Raw genomic sequence first — 18,135 nt, forward strand, 5'->3', positions numbered from 1 at the left:
TCGTTAACTAAAATATTTTTGTGAGAAATTTTTGGGTATAACTACATAATTGTGTATGATTTTTGTCTTCAAATTTGGAAAATTTATTTTTATTTATTCGAGTTTTATTGTTTAATTTAAAATTTTAGCTCATTAAAATGTATAAAACCTGATTACAGAAAATATTTATATTTTATTAAAAATTTTAATTTAGGAATTAATCAGTATATAAATATTTAAATATATGTAAATAGTCGTATAAATTAACTAAAAAAAAGTATACTTTTTTTATCTATAAAATTAATTTTAATTTGTTAGAAATGTCCATTATTAAAAAAAAATATGTTGAAAAATTACAATTTTAGTTTTTTTACTTTAAAAAGTTGAGTTAAATTATTAAAAAATTGTATAATTTGGTTTTTCAAAAATTGCAAAAATAAAAATTCTTTATTCGATTTTTTATCATAATTCGTTAACTAAAATATTTTTGTGAGAAATTTTTGGGTATAACTACATAATTGTGTATGATTTTTGTCTTCAAATTTGGAAAATTTATTTTTATTTATTCGAGTTTTATTGTTTAATTTAAAATTTTAGTTCATTAAATGTATAAAACCTGATTACAGAAAATATTGATATTTTATTAAAAATTTTAATTTAGGAATTAATCAGTATATAAATATTTAAATATATGTAAATAGTCGTATAAATTAACTAAAAAAAAGTATACTTTTTTTATCTATAAAATTAATTTTAATTTGTTAGAAATGTCCATTATTAAAAAAAAAATATGTTGAAAAATTACAATTTTAGTTTTTTTTACTTTAAAAAGTTGAGTTAAATTATTAAAAATTGTATAATTTGGTTTTTCAAAAATTGCAAAAATAAAAATTCTTTATTCGATTTTTTATCATAATTCGTTAACTAAAATATTTTTGTGAGAAATTTTTGGGTATAACTACATAATTGTGTATGATTTTTGTCTTCAAATTTGGAAAATTTATTTTTATTTATTCGAGTTTTATTGTTTAATTTAAAATTTTAGCTCATTAAATGTATAAACCTGATTACAGAAAATATTTATATTTTATTAAAAATTTCAATTTAGGAATTAATCAGTATATAAATATTTAAATATATGTAAATAGTCGTATAAATTAACTAAAAAAAGTATACTTTTTTTATCTATAAAATTAATTTTAATTTGTTAGAAATGTCCATTATTAAAAAAAAATATGTTGAAAAATTACAATTTAGTTTTTTTTATTTTAAAAAGTTGAGTTAAATTATTAAAAAATTGTATAATTTGGTTTTTCAAAAATTGTAAAAATAAAAATTCTTTATTCGATTTTTTATCATAATTCGTTAATTAAAATATTTTTGTGAGAAATTTTTTGGGTATAACTACATAATTGTGTATAATTTTTGTCTTCAAATTTGGAAAATTTATTTTTATTTACTTAAGTTTTATTGTTTAATTTAAAATTGTAATTTATTATAAATTCAATAAAATTAAAATTTAATTAAAAATTGCTTATTTTAATAATATTAAACCATATTATTATTATTTTTATATATAAATATAATTTTATTTTATTATAAAATTTTATTTAATTAAGAAAATACATGAAATTTTTTGATTGTTAATAAGTTCTTAAAGGATTTTAATAATTCTCAGTATTAAATATTAAATATTAAAGAGATTTAGATTTAATTATTAATTTAAGTATAAACTAAATATGTGCCAGCAGTTGCGGTTAAACATAATATACAAGTAAAATAGTTTGGTTATTAGTATTAAGTATAATTTATAATTTAATTTTTTTTAATAAAGTAAAATTTAATTAAGAATTATTATTATAATTATTTTATTCTATTAAATTTTATTTAAAACTAGGATTAGATACCCTATTATAAAAGTTTAAATTAATTTACTAAAAAATTAATAGTTATGTTCTTTAAATTTAAAAAATTTGGCGGTATTTTAGTCTTATTAGAGGAACCTGTTTTTTAATTGATAATCCACGATTAATTTTACTTATTTTAAATAGTTCATATATCGCTGTCATGAATATATTTAAAAATTTATTTTCTTTGTTTATTTTTATGATTTATGTTAAGTCAAGATGTGGTTAATAAATAAGTTTATAATGGGTTACATTAAATTTTATTTTTGGATTTTAGATGAAAATTAAAATGAAATTGGATTTAATAGTAAATTTATTTATTTAATTAATATGAATAAAGATCTAAAATATGTACATATTGCCCGTCATTCTTATTAAAAATAAGACAAGTCGTAACAAAGTAAATGTACTGGAAAGTGTATTTAGAAAGATTATATTTTTTATAAATAAATACTCTAATTTAAGTATGTCATTTACAATGATAGGATGTTGTTAAACTTTATTTAAATTAAAGTTATTAATATATTTATTTTTTATTGATTTTTTATAAAAGTAATTTATTTTATTAGGGTTTTAGTATTAAGTAAAAATTAATTTTTAGATTTATAGTTTAATAGTATTGTAAAAGAATTAGTTAAATTTTAAAAAAGAATATTTTTAGTACCTTTTGTATCAGGGTTAATTAAAATTTTTAATTTTTTTTTTAATTTCTCAAATTTATAGAGTTAATTTTATTATTAATTTATTGTTTTATAAATATTTATAAAATAATATTAGTTTTGAAATTTAATTCGTTATATTATATTTAGTTATTTAAGATTTAAATTTAATTTAAAATTTTAAAAGTTATTTTGATTTTATATATTAATATTTTAAATTTAAATTATTTTAGGGATAAGCTTAAAATTTTTATATAATAATTTATTTATTTTAATAATTTATAGGAATAGAAATTTTTATTATAAGTTTGTAAAAATTTATTATTTATTTAGTTTTAATTTATTATAAATTTATTTATTTTTTTTATTAAAATTTTATTAATTAATATTTAATTTTTAGTAATAATGATTAAATTAGTATAATTTATATTTATAAATTATGAATTCGGCAAAAATTATTTTCATCTGTTTAACAAAAAACATTGTATTAAGTTTAATTTAATATAGGATCTGCTCAATGATTTATTAAATAGCTGCAGTATTTTGACTGTGCAAAGGTAGCATAATAATTAGTCTTTTAATTGAGGACTTGTATGAAAGATTTGATGAGAAATAAACTTTATTATTTATATAATTAAAATTTTATTTTTAAGTAAAAAAGCTTAAATTATTTAAAGGGACGATAAGACCCCTATAAAACTTTATAAATATTAATTTTAATTTTTTTGGATTATAAATATTTTAATTTTATTATTTATTTTATTGGGGTGATAAAAAAAATTATTAAACTTTTTTTTAAAATTTTACATTATTTAGTGATTATTTGAATTAAAATTTTTAATTATAGGAAAAAGTTACTTTAGGGATAACAGCGTAATTAATTTTTTAAGTTCAAATTTAAAAATTAGTTTGCGACCTCGATGTTGAATTAAGATTAATCTTAGGTGCAAAATTTTAAGTATTAGGTCTGTTCGACCTTTTAAATTCTTACATGATTTGAGTTCAAACCGGTGTAAGCCAGGTTGGTTTCTATCTTTTAAAAAATAATTTATTTTAGTACGAAAGGATTAAATAATTAAATTAAATTTTTTTATTAAGTGAATTAAATTAATTTAACTATTTTGGCAGATAATTGTGTTAAATTTAGAATTTAATTATATAATTTTAATTATAGATAGTAATTTTTATATTTATTATAATTATTAATTTTTTGATTTTATTTTTAATAGTTTTCATAAGAGTAGCTTTTTTTACTTTATTAGAACGTAAAGTTTTAGGTTATATTCAATTACGTAAAGGCCCTAATAAATTTTTTATTAAAGGTGTTTTTCAACCTATAGGTGATGGTTTAAAGTTATTTTTTAAAGAAGTTAATTATCCTAGAAATATAAATTTTTTAATTTTTATAATTTCCCCTATATTAGGTTTATTAATTTCTGTTTTTTTTTGATTTATTTATCCTTATATTGGTATAAATTATATTATAGGTTTTGGTTTAATTTATATGTTTTGTTGTTCGAGTTTAATAGTTTATATTTTTTTAATAATTAGATGATCATCTAATTCTAATTATTCAGTTTTAGGGATAATTCGTTTTATTTCTCAAATAATTTCTTATGAAGTAAGAATAATAATTATTATTATAAATTTAATATTTTTAATTAATAGATTTAATTTAAATGATTTTTATATTTATCAAATAAATTCTAAATTTTTTTTTTTTCTTTTTTTAATATTTATTTTATTATTAATTAGATTTTTAGCAGAAATGAATCGTTCTCCTTTTGATTTTTCTGAAGGAGAATCAGAATTAGTTTCTGGTTTTAATATTGAATTTAGAAGTTTATCTTTTATTTTTATTTTTATATCTGAATATATAAGAATTATATTTATAGGTATATTATTATGTGAAATATTTTTTGGTTTAATAATGAATAAATTTTATTTAAATATTTTTATTTTAACATTTATATTTTTAATTATTTGATTACGTGGGTTTTTACCACGTTTTCGTTATGATAAGTTAATATATTTAATTTGAAAATTAATTTTACCTTTATCTTTATTTTTATTTATATTTAATTTTTCTATTAAATTATTTAACTTATATCATTAATTTTAGTATTAAGTTAATAGAATTAATTTCTATTTTTTATTTTCAAAATAAATATTTTAAATAAATTAATTAACTGATTTTATTAAGTTAATAATTTATCTCATATTTTTATAATATAAAAATTAATAAAAAAATATGAAAAGTAAATTGTTGTAAAAATTTGACTTGTTGAAATAAAAGGATATTCAACTGGTTGTATACCAATTCATGTTAATATAAAAAATGTTATAATAAAAATTCAAAATAGAATTTTATTTATAGGATAAAATTTATTTCTTAAGAAGTTTTTTTTATTTAATAAAGGTATAATCAATAAAATTAAAATTGATAATATTAAGGCAATAACTCCTCCTAATTTATTAGGGATTGCTCGTAAAATTGAATATGAAAATAAAAAATATCATTCTGGTTGAATATGATTAGGCGTAATTATTGAATTTGCTATATCAAAATTATTATGATCATTTAATAAATAAGGAAAAATTAAAGTTAAAATGAAAAATATTCATATAAATATAATTAATCCAATTAAATCTTTAATTAAGAAATAAGGTGAAAATCTGATTTTATCAAAATTTCTATTAATACCTAATGGATTATTAGATCCTGTTATATGTAAAAAAAAAAGATGAATAAAAGTAAATAAAATAATAATAAAAGGTAAAATAAAGTGAATTGAAAAAAATCGTGTTAATGTAGCATTACTAATAGAGAAGCCTCCTCAAATTCAAATTACAATTGAATTTCCTAAATATGGAATTGCTGATAAAAGATTTGTAATTACTGTTGCACCTCAAAATGATATTTGTCCTCATGGTAATACATATCCTACAAAAGCTGTTATTATAGTTAATAATAATAATAATACTCCTACAATTCATGTTATTTTAAAATTAAATGAATTTATATAAATTCCTCGTCTAATATGAATATAAATTATAATAAAAAATATTGATGCCCCATTAGCATGGAAAGAACGAATTAATCATCCAAAATTAATATTTCGATTTATATTAATAATTCTTTGAAAAGCTAAGTTAATATCTGTTTTATAATGGAAAGCTAAAAATAATCCTGTTAAAATTTGATTAATTAAGCAGATTATTAATAAAGATCCAAAATTTCATATAAAACTAATTCTAGTAGGTGTTGGTAAGTTTAATATTGGTGATATAATTTTTATTATGTTTTTTTTCATTAATTGGTTTTTTGTCGAATTGGTCCTTTATTAATTTTTAATATTCAGATAATTAAAATTAATATAAAAAAAAAGAATAAATATAATTATATAGATTAAAATATTATTAGGTATTATAAATATGTTTAATAAGTAAAAGTTATCTTCAAATATAAATTTATTTTCATAAATCATATTTTCTATATTTAGAGATAATTTAAAGTAAATTAATATTAAGAATATAAAAATTATTTTGTAAATTATGTTTTTATAATTTTTATTAATATTTAATTCATTAAAAGCAATTCTTGAGATATATAAAAAAATAATTATTAATCCTCCAATATATAAAATGAAAACTATAAATGAAATTCATGATGTTTTATTAATTAAATTAATTATTATAGTTAAAGTTATTGTTTGAATTAAAATAATTAAATTTGATCTAATAGGTGATTTCATTATTGTTAATATAATTGCTATAATTAAATTAGTTAATAAAATAATTTTTAAAATTCAGTATATATTTTAATTAAAATATTAATTTTGGAGATTAATGATAATATGTATATATTTATACTGATTTATTTTAAATAATTTTATAATTTTGATTTACAATATCAATGTTTTTTTTAAACTATTAAAATGATAAATTTATTTATTTTAGTTTTAATATTTATATTATTTTCTGGAGTCTTATTTTATATTTTTAATTTTAATCATTTATTAATAATACTTTTAGGATTAGAATATTTATTATTAATTTTATCTTTATTATTTTTGTTAAATTTAATAATATTTATTAAGCAATATATTTTATTATTAGTTTTTTTTATTTTTTGTATTAGTGAAAGAGTATTAGGTTTAACAATTTTGATTTTAATAGTTCGTATATATGGAAATGATTATATAAAATCATTAATAATTTTACAATGTTAATAATTTTAATATTAATTATTTTTAGAATGATTTTTTTTAGCTTGAAGGTTAAAAGATGATGATTAGCCCAGAATTTTTTTTTTTTTTTTTTTTTTTTTTATATATTTTAAGATTCCAATATTCAATTATTTTTTAAATATTAGATATTTATTTGGTATAGATATATTTTCTTATTTAATATTTATATTAGGTATTTGGATTATTAGATTAGTTTATATTTCTAGACTTAATTTTAAAAATAATTATTTAAATTATTTTAATTTATTAATATTTATTTTTGTTATTATTTTTTATTTTTGTTTTTTTAGAAATAGTTTTTTTTTATTTTATATTTTTTATGAAATTAATTTAATTCCTGTAATTATTTTAATTTATGGTTGAGGATATCAATATGAGCGTTTTAAAGCTGGATTTTATTTATTTATTTATATAATTTTTTTTTCTTTACCTTTTTTTTCATGTTTATTAAGTTTAAATAATTTTAACTTTATATTTATGTATTATTTTGATTATTTAAATAATTTAAATTTTTATTTTTATATATTTTTAATAATAATTTTTTTAGTTAAAATACCTTTATTTATATTTCATATCTGATTACCTAAAGCTCATGTTGAAGCTCCTATTTGTGGTTCAATAATTTTAGCTGGTATTATATTAAAATTAGGTGGTTTTGGTATTTATCATATTTTAATGTTAATTTTTAAGATTAATCTTAAATTTAATTATTTATTAATTTCTTTATGTTTATTAGGAATAATAATTTTAAGATTAGTTTGTTTTTTTCAAAGAGATCTTAAAATTTTAATTGCTTATTCTTCTGTTGTTCATATAGGTTTAGTTATTATTGGGTTTTTAACTTTAAATAATTGAGGTTATTTTGGTTCATTAATTTTAATATTTGGTCATGGTTTATGTTCTTCTGGATTATTTTGTTTAAGAAATATTTGTTATTTACGTTTTAAAAGTCGTAGAATGTTTTTAAATAAAGGTTTAATTAATATTTATCCTTTTTTATCATTTTGATGATTTTTATTATGTTCTTCTAATATATCTTTTCCTCCTTCTTTAAATTTATTTGGTGAATTATTTTTATTAATTAGTTTAATAATTTGATTAGATTATTTTTATATATTTTATTTATTAATTATGATTTTAATATTTTTATATAGTCTTTATTTATATTTATATACTCAATATGGTAAATTATTTTTTAATATAAATTATTTAGTTTATATTAATTTAACAGAATATTTATTATTATTTATACATTGATTACCTTTGAATATAATTTTTTTAATTATAGAATTATTTTGTTATTTAAATAGTTTAATTAAAATATTAATTTGTGGAATTAAAGATTATATGTTATATTTAAATAATTAAATTTAATTTTTTTTTTTTTTTTTTTTTTTTTTTTTTTATATCATTTATTATTTTTTTTATTTTAGGCTTATTATTAATTTATTTTGATAAATTTTATTTTATTGAGTATATATTTTTTTTTTTTAATTCTTGTATAGTTTTATATGTTATTTTATTGGATTGAATATCTTTAATATTTATTTCTTTTGTATTTTTGATTTCTTCAATAATTTTATTGTATAGAATAGAATATATAAATTATGATTTTAATAAGAATCGATTTTTAATATTAATAAATTTTTTTATTATGTTTATATTTTTTTTAATTCTTAGTCCTAATTTAATTAGAATTTTGTTGGGTTGAGATGGTTTAGGAATGGTTTCTTTCTGTTTAGTTGTTTTTTATCAAAATAAAAAATCTTATAGTTCGGGATTGGTAACTGTTATTTTAAATCGTTTAGGTGATTTATTTATTATTATATCTATAATTTGAATATTAAATTTTGGTTCTTGAAATTTTATTTTAATTAATTATTATAGAAATTTAAATTATTTATTTTTTATTAGTTTGATAATTATATTTGCTTCTTTGACTAAAAGAGCTCAAATTCCTTTTTCTTCTTGGTTGCCTTTAGCTATAGCAGCTCCTACACCTGTTTCTTCTTTAGTTCATTCTTCTACTTTAGTAACTGCTGGTATTTATTTAATAATTCGGTTTAATGAAATTTTTTTAAATTTTTCTTTTTTAAATTATTTAATAGTAATTTCTTGTTTAACTATATTAATATCTGGTTTAAATGCAATTTTTGAATTTGATTTAAAGAAAATTATTGCTTTTTCTACTTTAAGTCAAATAAGTTTTATATTTATGATTTTATGTTTAGGTAAAATTGATATATGTTTTTTTTATTTATTAATACATGCTTTATTTAAATCTATAATATTTTTGAGATCTGGTATTTTAATTCTTAATATAAATAATAATCAAGATATTCGTAAAATAGGGGGATTAATTGATTATTTACCTTTTTGTGGTTTGATTTTTATATTTACTTTAATATCATTATGTGGTTTTCCTTTTTTCTGTAGTTTTTATTCTAAGGACTTGATTTTTGAATACTTTTTAATAATAAATTTGAATTTTTTTTTTTTTTTTTTTTTTTTTATTTTCTTTTTTTTTAACTTTTTTTTATTCAATTCGTGTAATTTATTATTTAATAATAATAAATTTTTCTATATTTAATTATTTAATGATTATTAAATTTGAAAGAAAAATCTTAATTATTAGTATAATATTTATTAGTTTTATTATGTTGTTTTTTGGTTCTTTTTTTATATGATTAATATTTTATAAATTTGATTTAATTTTATTAGAATTTAAATTTAAGATTTTAAGAGTATTAATTTTATTTTTTAGAATTTGATTTTTTTTTGAACTTAATAATTTTTTATTTTCTATAAAATATATATTTTCTTTATTTAATATTTTTTTTTTTAGATTAATATGAAATTTATTATTTTTTAAAGTAAATTTTTTTTTAAATAATTTTCTTTATATTGGATTTTTTACTTTAAAGGTTTTTGAAATTGGTTGAATTGAATATAATTTAAATAGAGGTTTAATTTATTTTTTTAAGAAAATAATTAGATTTAGACAGAGTATTTTTTTAAATAGTTATAAAGTTTATATTTTATTATTTTTTTTATGATTTTTAATTATTTTATTATTTAATTATTAAATTTAAATAGCTTAATTTAAGAGCATTATATTGAAGATATAAAGGTAAAATAAATTTTTTTAAATATTTTTAAAAATATTTGTTAGTTTTTCTAGTTAATTTAAAAATTAATTTTTAAAATTAAATGTAAAAAAAATTTTTAATTTTGGTGATAATTTTAAAATAAAGGTAAAATTCTAATTGTGTTAATTTTTGTTATTTTTAATAAAGATTAATTTTTGATTTAATTTTTTATAAATTTTTGTGTAAGGTAGTTACCTTTGCATATTTTTTTTTAAAAATATTTGTTAGTTTTTCTAGTTAATTTAAAAATTAATTTTTAAAATTAAATGTAAAAAAAATTTTTAATTTTGGTGATAATTTTAAAATAAAGGTAAAATTCTAATTGTGTTAATTTTTGTTATTTTTAATAAAGATTAATTTTTGATTTAATTTTTTATAAATTTTTGTGTAAGGTAGTTACCTTTGCATATTTTTTTTTAAAAATATTTGTTAGTTTTTCTAGTTAATTTAAAAATTAATTTTTAAAATTAAATGTAAAAAAAATTTTTAATTTTGGTGATAATTTTAAAATAAAGGTAAAATTCTAATTGTGTTAATTTTTGTTATTTTTAATAAAGATTAATTTTTGATTTAATTTTTTATAAATTTTTGTGTAAGGTAGTTACCTTTGCATATTTTTTTTTAAAAATATTTGTTAGTTTTTCTAGTTAATTTAAAAATTAATTTTTAAAATTAAATGTAAAAAAAATTTTTAATTTTGGTGATAATTTTAAAATAAAGGTAAAATTCTAATTGTGTTAATTTTTGTTATTTTTAATAAAGATTAATTTTTGATTTAATTTTTTATAAATTTTAGTGTAAGGTAGTTACCTTTGCATATTTTTTTTTAAAAATATTTGTTAGTTTTTCTAGTTAATTTAAAAATTAATTTTTAAAATTAAATGTAAAAAAAATTTTTAATTTTGGTGATAATTTTAAAATAAAGGTAAAATTCTAATTGTGTTAATTTTTGTTATTTTTAATAAAGATTAATTTTTGATTTAATTTTTTATAAATTTTTGTGTAAGGTAGTTACCTTTGCATATTTTTTTTTAAAAATATTTGTTAGTTTTTCTAGTTAATTTAAAAATTAATTTTTAAAATTAAATGTAAAAAAAATTTTTAATTTTGGTGATAATTTTAAAATAAAGGTAAAATTCTAATTGTGTTAATTTTTGTTATTTTTAATAAAGATTAATTTTTGATTTAATTTTTTATAAATTTTTGTGTAAGGTAGTTACCTTTGCATATTTTTTTTTAAAAATATTTGTTAGTTTTTCTAGTTAATTTAAAAATTAATTTTTAAAATTAAATGTAAAAAAAATTTTTAATTTCGGTGATAATTTTAAAATAAAGGTAAAATTCTAATTGTGTTAATTTTTGTTATTTTTAATAAAGATTAATTTTTGATTTAATTTTTTATAAATTTTTGTGTAAGGTAGTTACCTTTGCATATTTTTTTTTAAAAATATTTGTTAGTTTTTTTAGTTAATTTAAAAATTAATTTTTAAAATTAAATGTAAAAAAAATTTTTAATTTTGGTGATAATTTTAAAATAAAGGTAAAATTCTAATTGTGTTAATTTTTGTTATTTTTAATAAAGATTAATTTTTGATTTAATTTTTTATAAATTTTTGTGTAAGGTAGTTACCTTTGCATATTTTTTTTTAAAAATATTTGTTAGTTTTTCTAGTTAATTTAAAAATTAATTTTTAAAATTAAATGTAAAAAAAATTTTTAATTTTGGTGATAATTTTAAAATAAAGGTAAAATTCTAATTGTGTTAATTTTTGTTATTTTTAATAAAGATTAATTTTTGATTTAATTTTTTATAAATTTTTGTGTAAGGTAGTTACCTTTGCATATTTTTTTTTAAAAATATTTGTTAGTTTTTCTAGTTAATTTAAAAATTAATTTTTAAAATTAAATGTAAAAAAAATTTTTAATTTTGGTGATAATTTTAAAATAAAGGTAAAATTCTAATTGTGTTAATTTTTGTTATTTTTAATAAAGATTAATTTTTGATTTAATTTTTTATAAATTTTTGTGTAAGGTAGTTACCTTTGCATATTTTTTTTTAAAAATATTTGTTAGTTTTTTTAGTTAATTTAAAAATTAATTTTTAAAATTAAATGTAAAAAAAATTTTTAATTTTGGTGATAATTTTAAAATAAAGGTAAAATTCTAATTGTGTTAATTTTTGTTATTTTTAATAAAGATTAATTTTTGATTTAATTTTTTATAAATTTTTGTGTAAGGTAGTTACCTTTGCATATTTTTTTTTAAAAATATTTGTTAGTTTTTCTAGTTAATTTAAAAATTAATTTTTAAAATTATTATTTATAAATAAAAATTATTTTTATATTGAAAATATAATGTTTTAATTAAACTAATAAATAAATTAAAGATTAAACATTTTAAATGCTTTAAAAGATAGTTAGCAGCTTCTTTTTTTTTAAAATCTTTTTAATTGGAATTTTTTTCAATATTATTATTAACAGTAATAAACCTCTTTTTGGTTTCAATTAATAAATAAGGATTTTGATAATCTATTATTAAGTCGAAATTAATATGTAAAATATTACTTCTTATTTAAGATAAATTATATAATAATTTTTAAAAGCAAATTAAATGTTATAAATTTTAACTATTATCCTTTAAATTTTTCAATTTAATGATCCAAATTTTCATTCATAAAAAATAGTAATAATTATAAATATAAAAAATATTATGAATATAATATTGAAATATAGTATATTAGAGATTTTGAAATTTATAATTATTGGTAGAATAATTGAGATTTCAATATCAAAAATTAAAAAGATAATTGCAATCAAATAAAAATTTAAGGAAAATGGAATTCGTGATTTATTAAATGGATCAAATCCACATTCAAATGGTGCTGATTTGTTGTAGTTAAATTTTATTTTTATATTGATTAAAATTATAATTGAAAATAAAATTAGTATAATAATAAATATTGTTAATATTGATATTAAATTTAATATAATTATTTTATTTAAAAATTAAACTTTTTGATTGGAAATCAAATATACTATTTATATATATTAATAAAATTAATTATTTCATCAGTAGAAAGTTATATATAAAAATAATCAAATAATATCAATGAAATGTCAATATCAAGCAGCTAATTCAAATCTGATGTGATGAATATATGAAAAATGTATTTTTATTATACGTATTAAATTGATTATTAGGAAAATTGTTCCAATAATAACGTGTAAACCATGGAATCCTGTTGCTATATAAAATGATGATCCAAAAATTGAGTCTGAAAATGTAAATGTTGCTTGTTTATATTCTAATATTTGAAGTAATAAAAAATAGATACTTAAAATAATTGTTATATTTATAAAAATAATTGTTTTTTTTTTTGAATTATTTAATAAGTAAAGATGAGTTAATGTTACAGTGAATCTTGATGTTAATAAAATAATTGTATTTAGTAATGGGATTAATAATGGATTGAAAAAATTAATGTTTTTAGGAGGTCAGTTTAATCCTAATTCAATTGATGGTGCTAAAGAATTATGTAAAAAATTTCAAAAAAATGAAATAAATAAAAATATTTCAGAAATAATAAATAAGATTATTCTAAATTTAATTAGATTTATAATATAAAAATTATGATTACCTTGAAATGTTCTTTCTCGAATTACATCTCGTCATCATAAGATTGAAATAGTAATAATTAAAATTAAATTTATTAATGATATTAAATTAAATTTAAAATTTATAATTATGATATTTGAAATCATTAAATTAAAAGTATTTAAAGCTATTAAAATTGGTCATGGACTTAAATTTAGAATAAAATAAGGTTGATTAATTTTTATCATTATTCTCTAGAATATAAAGATGAAAGAATTGAAAATACATATCTTTGGATTAAGGCTACACATAATTCAAAAATTATTATAAATATTTGAATTAAAATAATAATGATTATTATTGAATTAAAGTTTAATAATGTTATAAGTAAGTGTCCTGCAATTAAATTTGCAGTTAGACGAATAGATAAAGAAAATGGTCGAATAATAATTCTTATTGTTTCAATGATTGTTATTAATGGGGCTAAATAAATTGGTGTATTAAGTGGAATTAAATGTGCAATTATATTTTTTGTATTTTTACATGTTGAAAAAATAATGTAAAATAATCAGAATGGTAAAGCTAAAGTAATTGAAAAAATTATATGACTTGATGATGAAAAAATATAAGGAAATAATCTAAAAAAGTTATTAAGTAAAATAAATATAAATAATGCAATAAATATAAATGCAGGTGATTTAGTTTTTTTTATTTTATATAATATTAATATTTCGTTATTTAATATATTAAAAATTTTAAATATAAATCAATTTATTCGATTTGGTATAATTCATAAAAAATTTGGTATTATTAAAATAATTAATAAAGTTCTAATTCAATTTAATTCTAAATTAAAAACTTTTGTTGAAGGGTCAAAAATATTAAATAAATTTATTATAATTTTTTATGTTATTTTTAAATGAAATTTTAATTTTTATATTTTTAATAAAATTAAAGTATAATAGATTTATAATTAAATAGAATATAGAAAAAAAAAATATAAATAGAATTAATCAATTTATTGGTGCTATTTGAGGGATTAAGTGATATAAATAAATAATTTTAATTTGACAAATTAATGTTATAACTTTAACTAATCTCTTTCATTAGAAGTAATTGCTAATTTACTATATTTTGATTTAAGAGATCATTACTTTGCTTTTCAGTCATCTAATGAGTTAAAAGTTTTTAATTCAATAGATAAATTTATTTAAATTAATTGATTCAATCTGAATTGGTATAAATCTATGATTAATTCCGCAAATTTCTGAACATTGACCAAAGTATATTCCAGGACGATTTATAAAAAGATTAATTTGGTTTATTCGTCCTGGAATTGCATCAATTTTAATTGCTAAACTTGGAATAGTTCAAGAGTGAATAACATCATCTGATGAAATTAAAAGTCGAATATTAAATTTAAATGGGATAATAGTTTTATTATCTACTTCAATTAAACGGAAATTTTCTTTATTTAAATCATTAATTATATATGATTCAAATTCAATATTTGAAAAATCTGAGTATTCATAGGATCAAAATCATTGATGCCCAAAAATTTTAATTGTTAAAATAGGACATTTAATTTCATCTATTAAATATAATAAATGTAAAGAAGGTATGGCAATAAAAATTAAAATAATAGGTGGAGTTGTTGTTCAAATAAACTCAATTATTTGATTTTCTGAAATTTTAATATTAATAAATTTATTGTTTATAATAAATAATATTATGTAAGTAATTGTTGATATAATTATAATAATAATAAAAATTGTATGATCATGAAAAAAAATTAATTGTTCTATTAATGGCGAATTTCTATTTTGAAATCTTAGTTTTAATCAAGTTATAATTTCTAAAAAAAGATTATTCTTTATAAATGAATTTTAAGTTCATTGCATATAATTTCTGCCATATTAGAAATTAATAATTAAAGGTAATTCTGAATATGAATGTTCTAATGGAGGTAAATTATGAATTCATTCAATAGAGTTTCTTAAATTTAATTTGAAAATTGTTGTTTTTTTTAAAAAAATTCTATTTCAAATTGAATAAATTAAAATGATAATTCTAAATGTTGAAATTATTGATCCAATTGATGAAATTATATTTCATAATAAAAAATTATTAGGATAATCTGTATAACGTCGAGGTATTCCATTTAAACCTAAAAAATGTTGGGGGAAAAAAGTTAAATTTACTCCAATAAATATTAAAATAAATTGAATTTTTAAAATAAAGTTATTTATAGAAAATCCTGTAAAAATTGGGAATCAATGAATTAGTCTAGCAATAATTGCAAATACAATTCCTATAGATAATACATAATGAAAATGAGCTACTACATAATAAGTATCATGAAGAATAATATCAATAGATGAATTAGCAAGAATAACTCCTGTTAAGCCACCAATTGTAAATAGAAAAATGAAACCTAAAGATCAAATTGTTGAGGGTGAAAAATTAATTTTAGATCCATAAATAGTAGCTAATCATCTAAAAATTTTAATTCCTGTAGGAATGGCAATAATTATAGTTGCTGATGTAAAATATGCTCGTGTATCAACATCTATACCAATTGTAAATATATGATGAGCTCATACAATAAATCCTAATAATCCAATAGTTAATATTGCATAAATTATTCTAATATTACCAAATGTTTCATTTTTATTTCTTTCTTGACTAATAATATGTGAAATTAATCCAAATCCAGGTAAAATTAAAATATAAACTTCAGGATGTCCAAAGAATCAAAATAAATGTTGATAAAGAATAGGATCTCCTCCTCCTGCTGGATCAAAAAATGAAGTGTTTAAATTTCGATCAGTTAATAATATTGTAATAGCACCAGCTAAGACTGGTAAAGATAAAATTAATAAAATAGCTGTAATTAAAATTGATCAAGGGAAAAGAGGAATTTGATTTAATTTTATATTATTTGGTATTATATTAAGAATTGTACAAATAAAGTTAATTGCTCCTAAAATTGAGGAGATTCCTGCTAAATGTAAGGAAAAAATAGTTAAATCAACTGAAATATTATTATGTGCAATGTTATTTGATAAAGGTGGATAAATAGTTCATCCTGTTCCTGTTCCATTATTAATTAAAAAACTACAAATTATTATTATTAATGATGGGGGTAATAATCAAAATCTAATGTTATTTAAACGTGGGAATGATATATCAGGACAACCTATTATTATAGGAATTAATCAATTTCCAAATCCACCAATTACAATTGGTATTGTTATAAAAAAAATTATAATAAAAGCATGAATTGTTACAATTACATTATATAATTGGTTATTATTAATAATAGAATTAATTTGTCTTAGTTCTAGACGAATTAAAATTCTAAGAGATGATCCAATTATACCTGATCAAATACCAAATAAAAAGTATAAAGTTCCAATATCTTTATGATTAGTTGAAAAAATTCATTTTATAGATAAAATGGCTGATAATAGGTTGTAAATTGTAAATTTATATATAGATTAAATAATCTTTTTATCATTAAATCTTATATTCATATTAAATGATATTAAATTGCAAATTTAAAGGTATTAATTATTTAATTAAGGTTTAAAATATAATATTTTTAATTTTGAAGATTAATAGTTTATTTAGTTAACTTAAAACCTTAATAAATAAATAAGTAACTAAAAAATAATCTAAAAAAATTTATTAATATAATGAAATCATAATTGTTTTTTTTATATATTAGATATCATTTATTAAAAAGATTAAAATTAAATAATATAAAATAAGTTAATTTAATATAAAAAAGTAAATTTAAAATAGTTAGTATAATTAATATTATTATAATAATATATATATTATTATAGATTAAAGTTTTAATTAGTATTCATTTTATTAAAAATCCTATTATGGGAGGTAAACCTATAATTGAAAAAATTAATATTAATATATTTAATTTGAAAAAAAAATTTAAATTAAATAGTTTTATTTGATTAATATAATTAACATTATAATTATTAAGTATTTTAATAATTAAAAAATTTAATAAAGAATAAATTAAAAAGTAATTAATTCATAAATTTTCATTTATTAAAATTGCAAATAGTATTCAGGTAGTATTATTAATTGATGATATAGCTAAAATTTTACGTATTGAATTTTGATTTAAACCAAAAATTGAATTTATTGAGATTAATACAATTAAAAAAATTATATTTTTATTAATATTTAAATAAGAAATTATAATTAAAGGTGTGATTTTTTGTCAAGTTATTATTAATAAACATGATATTCAATTCAGTCCTTCTATTATTGAAGGTAATCATAAATGAAAAGGTATTAATCTTAATTTTATTAATAGTGATATTATAATTAAAATATTATCATTATTTATAAATAATAGATTTTTATTAATTAAAAAAATTAGTAATAAAATTGAAGCAAAAGCTTGAATTAAAAAATATTTTATTGTAGCTTCAATTGAGTAAATTGATGACTTAAAGTTTAAAATTGGAATAATTGAAAATAGATTTAATTCTAATCCTATTCATATTGATAATCAATTTGATGCTGAAATTGATATTAAAGTTCTAAATATTAATAATGTAAAAAA

The 18,135-nt window shown here is 15.5% G+C and overlaps 1 protein-coding gene and 3 pseudogenes across 1 annotated transcript; 1 reads left to right on the forward strand and 3 right to left on the reverse strand.

Moving 5' to 3' along the window:
- Positions 1-4,735: 4,735 nt before the first annotated feature.
- LOC132953381 (cytochrome b-like) lies at positions 4,736-5,874 on the reverse strand (annotated as a pseudogene).
- Positions 5,875-8,518: 2,644 nt separating this feature from the next.
- On the forward strand, positions 8,519-9,374 carry LOC132953382 (NADH-ubiquinone oxidoreductase chain 5-like; the record flags this gene model as incomplete). The annotated part of the gene is given in 3 exon segments (XM_061025853.1): positions 8,519-8,531; positions 8,658-9,310; positions 9,312-9,374. Coding segments are annotated over 3 exon segments (729 nt in total), but the record flags the coding sequence as incomplete, so codon positions are not given.
- A 5,340-nt stretch (positions 9,375-14,714) lies between these two features.
- On the reverse strand, positions 14,715-15,397 carry LOC132953388 (cytochrome c oxidase subunit 2-like; annotated as a pseudogene).
- LOC132953387 (cytochrome c oxidase subunit 1-like) lies at positions 14,715-16,741 on the reverse strand (annotated as a pseudogene).
- Positions 16,742-18,135: the final 1,394 nt, after the last annotated feature.

This window comes from Metopolophium dirhodum, unplaced genomic scaffold (assembly GCF_019925205.1).
Source record: "Metopolophium dirhodum isolate CAU unplaced genomic scaffold, ASM1992520v1 scaffold24, whole genome shotgun sequence".
Classification (NCBI taxonomy): Eukaryota; Metazoa; Arthropoda; class Insecta; order Hemiptera; family Aphididae; genus Metopolophium; species Metopolophium dirhodum.